The sequence below is a fragment of the Spodoptera frugiperda genome, chromosome 28, assembly GCF_023101765.2.
Source record: "Spodoptera frugiperda isolate SF20-4 chromosome 28, AGI-APGP_CSIRO_Sfru_2.0, whole genome shotgun sequence".
Taxonomy (NCBI): domain Eukaryota; kingdom Metazoa; phylum Arthropoda; class Insecta; order Lepidoptera; family Noctuidae; genus Spodoptera; species Spodoptera frugiperda.
In genome coordinates this window covers 12,267,414-12,276,341 of record NC_064239.1, presented here as the reverse complement: position 1 = coordinate 12,276,341, position 8,928 = coordinate 12,267,414, and the positions used below count along the sequence as shown (strand labels likewise).

The following is an 8,928-nucleotide window of genomic DNA, read 5'->3' as shown; positions in this document are numbered from 1 at the left end:
TTGTGTGGGTAAAGTTACTGGAGGCCCAATTACCCCTCCCAATCTTCCCAATCCCCGATTCCCCAACAACCTTTAAATTCCTAACCCCTAAAAGGCCAACAACGCACTTGTGGCTATTGCTTACCATCAGGTGATCCGTCTGCTCGTTTATAGACTTAAACCATAAAAAAAATTAAAGCCTATATATTTTGATTTTTTCAAATGGTACTTAGTTATTTTACTATTTTAATATCTAGACAGTATGTGATATAAATAGTATGGATCGTATGTATCGTGGGGGCTAAATCGTTCGCTTTTCATACACGAGGTTGCGATTTCGAAACCTACTAACGGCAAGTACCAATACGACCATTACCATTTTTTCCAACTTATATGTACTTTCTATGATTTTTGAGAAACCATTGACAAACGATGAAGGACAACATCGTGAGGAAACCTATAAGCTTATAATTATTTCTAACTAACTTTGAAATCCCCATCCGCACTGAGTAAGCGTGGTGATTTATAATGTTCAAACTTATCTGTGTGAAAAGAGGCCTTCGGTCAGCAGTGGCCAATTATATGTTGTTGATGTATGAGATAATATAATGAGGAAGAATTCAATATTATAATGTATTGTATAAGAATAGAATTACTGATTCAAAGCAAGTATTTATTAGTTGCTTTTTAAACTGTTCCTTTACTTTACTTGAATGATAAATAACTTGTCATCAATATAAGTCCTAAGAAAGGTTCCTAAGACAGGGGTTTTAAAACAAAAAGAAACAACATTTATATGTTTTTAAATTCAATTTTATTTCCACCTAAACAAATATTCATACAGTCGGTGGCATCTAAGACTAATTTATTAACATGTAGTTAAAATAATTATTTACACTCAATATTCTAGTAATCAGTCCAGAATTTTTGATACCACATTCTATACATGTATTTTATATTCAATATGACATTTTTATATATTTTTTCTATGTAAATTCATTACTTTGTGTGGGATATTTGATGACTAACTATGTAATATGTGACGACATATAACAAGATATATGGATTTCTCAATAATTACATTCATATATGTACATTCTCTTTAGTTTTATCAATGTCATATAAGATGTATAGTTTAAATCAGTATAATATGTATAATACAACACAATATGAGCAATTTGCGTTCCATTGTAACTGCTTACTCCCATGGGAGACAGGCGTGAAGTTATATATTTATGTAATATAAAATGGGACAGGTATTACGGACCGGTACATAATTATACTTCGGTAAAGTAGCAAAAAAACTGAACTGAATCTTTAGGCATCATCAAAATCACAGAGAAACGAAACATCGACGTTCAATTCACTGAAAACTAATATTACATTACATTTGCAACAGAATTTTACAATACAAGTACATACATCATCTTGTAATAAAGCTTACAGTAACATTGATTCACCAAATCGATTACAATCATTCGATCATTAATTTAATCAATTTGACACATCACTCAAGAATCGTGTTCCCTAAAAATAATACTTATAGCTTAAAGTAAAGCTGTATTTGTGTTAAAAATAATAAAAAAATGGCAGTCTTTATATATTTTTTACAATGAGTATGTACACTTAAAAAATACACCCGATTTTTTATTTATATACATTTACCGTAAAAATCGGTAATAAGCGCTTAGTAATCACTTTGAGCATATCCGTGAAGATCGATTTTTATATAATATCAATATGCGCAAAATGAATTAAGCCGATCAGATCGGCCGAATAAATAATACTAACTACACTATAGGCAAAACAGTCGTCCATATATACAGTAATTAATTGAATATTGCTACGATACTAATATTTTCATATTCTCATAGTTGAGTGAGGAGGTTTTCTGTTGGCGGGTGCTGGTGGCAACCCTGGACCTACCAACGGTGACATTGATGGTGATCTAGTCGCCAATGGTGATAAGGAAGGTGAGAATGAAGGTGACATGGCAGCTGCAGCAGAGAAGCCGCCAGGAACATCATGACTTATTGGAGACCTCGGTAATAATAACTGCGGCTGCCTACAAGACAATGATGGGGCCGGACAGCTTCGAGGAGCCACAGTGGTAAGTAGCGGTGGTGGTACACTCTTCCCTCCAGAAATTGAAGTGCCTTTACTCTTTGCACTAGATGCTGCGCTGTTCCCACTCTGAAGTGACACAGCGTCGTCTTTTAATCTAGCTATTTCCGAAAATACATGAGCCAGTGGTTGGTATTGTGGTCCCCAATCTAGTAAATAATCCCAATTGTAGCTACCAGTTAATTCTTCTTCTGAGTGAACTATTGAACTAAGACTACCAGTCATGGAAGGCCCTGCAGTAGGTACAGCGTTGTTGTCTCCAGGAGCGCTGGAGAAGGCTCCCAAAGCCATTGCTCTGTCAACTGCAGCGCTAGCTTCATCTGCACTGCTCGCTCTTTCACTACCAGTAACTTCATTAAGCTTAGCGTATATTAAATTGGTAATATCATTTTCATGAGCACCGTCTTCATCGAACATATGCATTGAATCAATAGGTGCATGGTGTAACATGTTATCTTTATTTCCTACGTTTTCTGAGCATCTTCTTGATGAAGTGGATGCTCCACCTCCAGTTCCAGTGTCAACGATTCCCAATCTTGCTAAGTATTCTTGAGTATTATGTACAGATACATCAGAAAGATTGTCATCATCAACTCCATTAGATTGTCTGTGCATCCCTTCTCTTTGCAAAGGACCTTCGTTTATCATTCTTATTTCCTCATCTTCACCATCTTCGCCATCTTCTGCAGAACCACGACCACTAGATCCTGACTGATCAGATCCAGAAAGCTCTGAAGTAGTGGCTGCTCCTGAGTTAGAGCTTGCGGTGTGGGGTCCGTATGGTGGGATTTCATCATATTTAGGAGGTGCAAATTGATTTGCAGCGTTAACAGCACCAGTATTTCGTATTGGGATAGTGTCAAAAGCGCTTGGATCTACATAACTGTTTGTAGCTCCAACTCCTTCCGAACTTAGTCCTGGTTTATTGACTTTCTTATGTCTCTTATTCTTCATATGTAAGAATAGGAATGCGGCCGCAAATATTATAATAATGAATATGAAAACAATTAGTAAGCCTAGAGCCCAGTCAGACAGTCCTCCACTTGCAACTGCAGCAGCATCGTTAACTTGAGTTGCATCTGATGCCAGTGCTAGATCATTCATACCGATTTCTACAGCGGTTTTATTTGTCAACGAGCCTTGTCTTCCGGAACTAGCAGTCACCACCAAACTTATAGACTTGTCGGAACCGAAAAGATTTTGAACAGAATCGACTTTCTTTTTCAAAATGATCACGCCAGTGGTTCTATTTATTTTGAAGTAGGAGTGAGATGTGGATAGCTGGTAAACTATTCTTCCGTCGATACCCTTGTCTCTGTCTGTGGCTGTAGCTTGACCAATCACATAGCCTGCAGGTAGAGAACCTGATTTTGGTACACGGAACTTGTAGGTTTTCTGAGTGAATTGAGGATAGAACTCGTCTCGGCTTTCAATATCAATTCGAACTTTGACAGTTGTACTTTTTCCTCCCAAGTCAGAAGCTTTAATTGCAAATTCGTATTTGTTTTTCACCTCATAATCGAACACAGCATTAGAATTGACTAATCCTGATGAAGAATCAATTAGGAACATTTTCCAGGAGTCGTCATTTCTGTTGTAGTTATTTGGAGAGGCTACAATTGAGTAGTTCAATTGTCCATATCTTCCTTTGTCCAAATCTGTAGCTCTTGCTGTGAAAATTGAGGTGCCTACTCGTTCATTCTCACCAATGGTTTCGAAATATTCATTTACAGGGAAAGTAGGTGTGTTATCGTTTTCGTCAAGTATTGAAACATCAATGTACACAGCATTGCATAGAGATGGTATTCCTTGATCACAAGCGACAATCACAAGTTTATATTTAGTATTGCCAATATCATAATCAAGAGTTTTGTTGACAGTCAAAACCCCTGTGGTTGGATGTACAAAGAACAACTTTTCATCATCTCCAGAGGTGATGTTGTAGACAATAGCGGCATTAGGTGTTCCGTAGAGATCAGCGTCTGTTGCAGCTAGCTTAGTTAAGACGTAACCAATTTTGACATCTTCACTAACATTAAGTTCGAAGTCATTTATAGCGAATACTGGTGGGTTATCGTTGGCATCAGCCACGGTAACGAACACAGTAATAGAAGTTTTATTCTGATTATACGTCAGCATTTTTCCCTGTTCAACTGCAGCTAGTCCAAGGACGTAGGAATCTTGTGTCTCTCTATCGAGTTTGTTGAGAAGAATCAGCGCTCCTTCTAAAGTGACATCGAATGTGTTGCCTTCGTTCCCTGATGTGATGTGTATGTCTAAGTTGTATTTCTTGAGAACATCATTGATACCACCAATCTGGAGCAGGGTTGAACCCTTTTCCGTGTCTTCGTTGACGGTGATCCTGGAATTAATAGGAAAGTACATTAATATTTATTTATTTATTTTATACTTTTTGGCACACAAATATAAAATATGTTTGACATTGTAATAGTAATTTGAGTACAATGAGCGGTCTTATCACACACGGCGATTCCAGACAACTAGGGTTTTTTTTATATTATTGAATTTTTATTAATATCACGTTATTTGTTTATAAAACTATAGAAGTTATTATTTTTATACATCATTGTATATTAAAATTAATACAAAATGTAATACTTTACCTGTAAGTATCTTGTCCGATAAAAGGTTTGATCTCCGATGATGCTCCCGTGCTAATCCGAACAGATGCAACGGCACTTCTGTTGGGCTTCCCATGATCGGTAGCGACGACAGCCAACTGTGTGTCTCTCTGGTTTGGTGGTAGGGCGCTATAGTTTACGAAAATGCTTCCAGAAACTGCATCAATGTAATATCCTTTTGTTGGCCGAAGAATAGAATACGTTATCTTCCCATTGTCGCCATCATCACGGTCCTTAGCGCTGACTGAGCCGATTTCTAGGGTGTCTGTGCCTTCTGTAATTGAGAAAACGTTAAATTATTATAAATATATGCACATTTTTGAAGCAAAAAAATGTTTAACTGAACGCTTTAAGTAACTCATACATACCAGGTAATATTCTGTTGTACGAAATATCATCAAAAACGGGCGAGTTATCATTGACATCGGTAACTTTTATTGTCAGCGTCGTCTTGGCAACGTGTTCGCTATCCGATGCCGTGATATTGACTTCATACATCTTCTTCGTTTCGAAATCAAGGGGTCTATTCAACACAATTTTTCCGCTGTATCTGTCTACAGAAAAACTGTTGTCCCCTTGCATTATCGAGTACTTGAGTGCCGGATATGTATCAACGTCATTCGCAGTAACAGATGTGAGCACTGTCCCAACTTCCGTTCCTAAAAACAAAAACAAAATATACTGACGGGTCTCGTTTGACTGCCGTTTTAACGATCCGCCAAAATAAAATTTCTCTAAAACAAAACTTCTGTCGACTTACAATGATATAAAAAACGAATAAAAAGCGACACGAACGCCGCGGACCGTTGGTGAACCGCTAAAACATGCATTCGGAAAAAATGTAATACCATCCAATAAATATTGATCCTAAAGGAGTCCCTTTTATTTAATCTCGGCGTTGGAATCGAAAAGTCGCAATGTTACCAAGTCGAGAATACAAATTATGTAAAATGCCTCCCTCTCTGTGGTACGCTTTTTGTTCTACCAATTTATTTCGAAAAGTCGATAGGCCGACCAACGGCAATTTAAAACCCGAATGCGAATACGGAGTAAACGAGTAAAAACGTACCTTCCGATACTGAGATGACGTTCGGTGGTGGGAATGTTGGCTGGTTGTCGTTCACGTCCACGACATTGATCCTCAGCGTCGCCGTGCCAGTCATCTGCGGGTCGCCTTCATCAGTCGCTATTACTGTCAACTTGTATGTCTCTCTTATCTCCCGATCAAGGACTATATTTGTTTTGACTGATCCAGAGAAGGCCGGTTCTATAATAAATGCATTATCATGATTTCCATCCACAATGTGATATAGTATCCTTGCATTTACACCGCGATCCCCATCCTTAGCCGCGAGTTGCACAACAAATTCGCCCTTAGTGTTCCCTTCAAGGACATTTGCGATGTACTGTTGTTGCGTAAACCTGGGAGCGTGGTCGTTCTGATCGATCAGATTTATTATAACGTCGCAGTAGCCGTATAGGACGGGCGAACCTTCTGTGCGGGCAACTACAACAAGCTGCCTCCGCGGGCCCGGGTACGACTCATAATCCAGATTCGCCGAGTTATTCACCCTTATAACGCCCGAGTTAGAGTCTATTTCAAAGGCGTACTGATCGTTGCCGTTGCCGATTTCATAAATTATTCTCTGACGCCGCCCGTCGCTCCTAACTGCGGTTACTTGGAGCACGTCTTTTCCATACGCCATGTTTTCTTCAATAGTTACATTGTATGTTGCATTTTGGAAGTTTAATGTCGGTGTTTGATCTGAGAAATCGCCGACACGTATTTCAATTAGTCCTATGGAGCTCTGCGGTGGATTACCCTTATCTTTAGCAATCACTTTCAAGTGTATCAATTTTCCGTTTTCACTTGCTAAACTTTGTGTAGCTGTAAGTACTCCAGTGGTAGGATTGATTCGGAACTTGTGATTTGAGGTATCTAGTAGCTCGTAAAGTATTTCAGCATTTATGCCTATATCATTGTCCATAGCTGAGACTCTAAGTAAGCTTTGACCTGGCGGTGTTAGTGTCGCTACTTGTTCCCTGAATGGGTATTTCGTGAAGATGGGCTTATTATCGTTGACATCATTGATCGTAACTTCTACTGAAACCCTTTGAGACCGTGTGATGTATCGCCCCTCATCTGTAGCCACAGCTTCAAAATGATATACGCTTGTCTTCTCTCTATCGAAAGTTCTGTAACAGAAAATGCTTAGGTTAGTTGAGGTAAAGGAGAAAATAATATTTTGGTATTAGAATTATATTCAGGTATAATCAGAATTGTATTGCACTAAAACTCACCCAGTAGTGAAGATAATTCCTGTCTTATTATCGATTCTGAAAAGGCCTTGGCTTTCATTAGCCAAAGAGTAAACAATTCGCTTGTTGAAACCTAAATCTGCATCAGTAGCTCTAACTTTGATTACTGAAGTATCAATCATGGCATCTTCTGGTATCGCAGCAGAATAATGACCGGTATCAAACACTGGATCATTATCATTCTGATCTTCGACAATCACTGTTATGTTACAAGACCCTTGTAATGCTACTGGAGATCCATGATCAAAGGCAGTGATTGTCAAATGATACTTCGACTGTGTTTCACGATCTAATGTTCTCGCTGTCAGTTTTCCAGAAGTAGAATCTATTGAGAACTTGTTCCCATTATTGCCTGATGTGATACTGTAAGTAATTACTCCATTTGCGCCAATATCTTTGTCAGTAGCAGCCACTGTATGGATTACTTCTGGTTCATTGTTCTCAGGGACAACTAAAGGATAGCAGGACCCTGCTTTGAAGCTTGGTGGGTTATCGTTGACATCCATTACGCTGATTGTAACTGTAGTGACATCAAAGTTAGTAGTTGACTGGAAAGTGCTGGAGTCTGTCACGTAGACAGGGAATATGAATTGGTCTCTCTCCTCTCTATCAATCCTTGTTTTGACGGTGATTGTACCCAGTCTTTCGTCAATCGCAAACTTATCATCAGCAACCCCAGATGGTATCATGTATGTTAGATTACCTGAAAAAACAAATGTGATTTAATATTTCATTCAATAAATTGCGTGTTAACTTTTTTATAATATAAAGAAAATATTGATTACTTACTTGCACTTCCTCTAGAAGATTTAGCAGATAGTCTGGTTACAAAACTGCCTGGTCGAATGTCTTCTGTGATGTTAGCTCTGTAGTAAGAATCTGTAAATCTTGGTGGTATGTTTGTTGACTCTTGCAACATCAACAGCAGAGTCATGTGACTTTGCCTTGGAAACGGTATACCATGATCAGAGGCAGTAAGATTTAGCTTATACTGTCCTGGTCTTACTCTCGATATATCTTGGGAGTGTTTGTTAGATAAAGTTAATTTGCCCATGTCATAATCCATCGAAAAGTAGCCGTTATCATTACCTCCCGATATGTAATAAGATATTTTGCCATTTTCTCCTGAATCGGCATCTATCGCTAATGCTTGGTAAAGTGTTCCAGATAGAGTGTTCAGTGAGACGGTAGCCTTCTTAGCAGATACAAAAGTAGGAGTATTATCATTGGCGTCAGTAACAGAAATGTGCACGGTAGCTGACGTTACCATCCTCTCAGAAACGTTAGTAGCTAAATCAGTTGCTTCAACGATTAACCAATACTCTTTTAGTTTCTCATAATCCAATGTAGAAGTGAGTGTCAGAGAACCAGTGAGAGGATCTAAATTGAATACATTTTTAGTGGCAGGTAATGACGATACAACTCTAAAGTTCAACTCTCCATTTGGTCCAGCATCTGCGTCTTTGGCAGTGAAGTTGTAAACTATCATCCCAATAGGAGTAAGTTCTGATATTTCAATATTAATTGGATCTTGAGGCCATTGTGGTGAATTGTCATTTACGTCAACAATTTCTATTTTTACTGTAACGGCACTACTCTGTGGATTGTTTGTAGCTGATGTGTCTAACGCTCTCACTTCTAGTCTGTATTCGTCTTGGATTTCTCTGTCTAATTGTCTAGCTACGACTAGCGACCCAGTTCGGCGGTCGATTTCAAATGTACCAGGCGCATGGTCAGTAGTAAGAGGCATTAGGAGGTACGATATTTGTTTCTCATCGTCTTCATTGACTAAGTTCTCCGTAATATCACTATCGCAACATGCCACTGTACCAACCACATGACCGATTTTAGCATCTTCTTTGAC

General features: G+C 38.5%; 1 protein-coding gene across 1 annotated transcript in view; it reads right to left on the bottom strand.

Annotated features, from left to right (window-relative positions):
• Positions 1-770: 770 nt before the first annotated feature.
• Positions 771-8,928, bottom strand: part of LOC118265230 (protein dachsous) — a 304,778-nt gene continuing 296,620 nt past the window's right edge. Inside the window, exons 11-16 of the mRNA XM_035578031.2 lie at positions 7,854-8,928; positions 7,047-7,767; positions 5,815-6,941; positions 5,114-5,404; positions 4,728-5,019; positions 771-4,465 (exon numbers count right to left, since the gene is read on the bottom strand). Coding sequence (XP_035433924.2) covers positions 1,840-4,465; positions 4,728-5,019; positions 5,114-5,404; positions 5,815-6,941; positions 7,047-7,767; positions 7,854-8,928 — 6,132 coding nt within the window. The 3' untranslated portion in view covers positions 771-1,839. The remainder of the gene's footprint in view (positions 4,466-4,727; positions 5,020-5,113; positions 5,405-5,814; positions 6,942-7,046; positions 7,768-7,853) is intronic.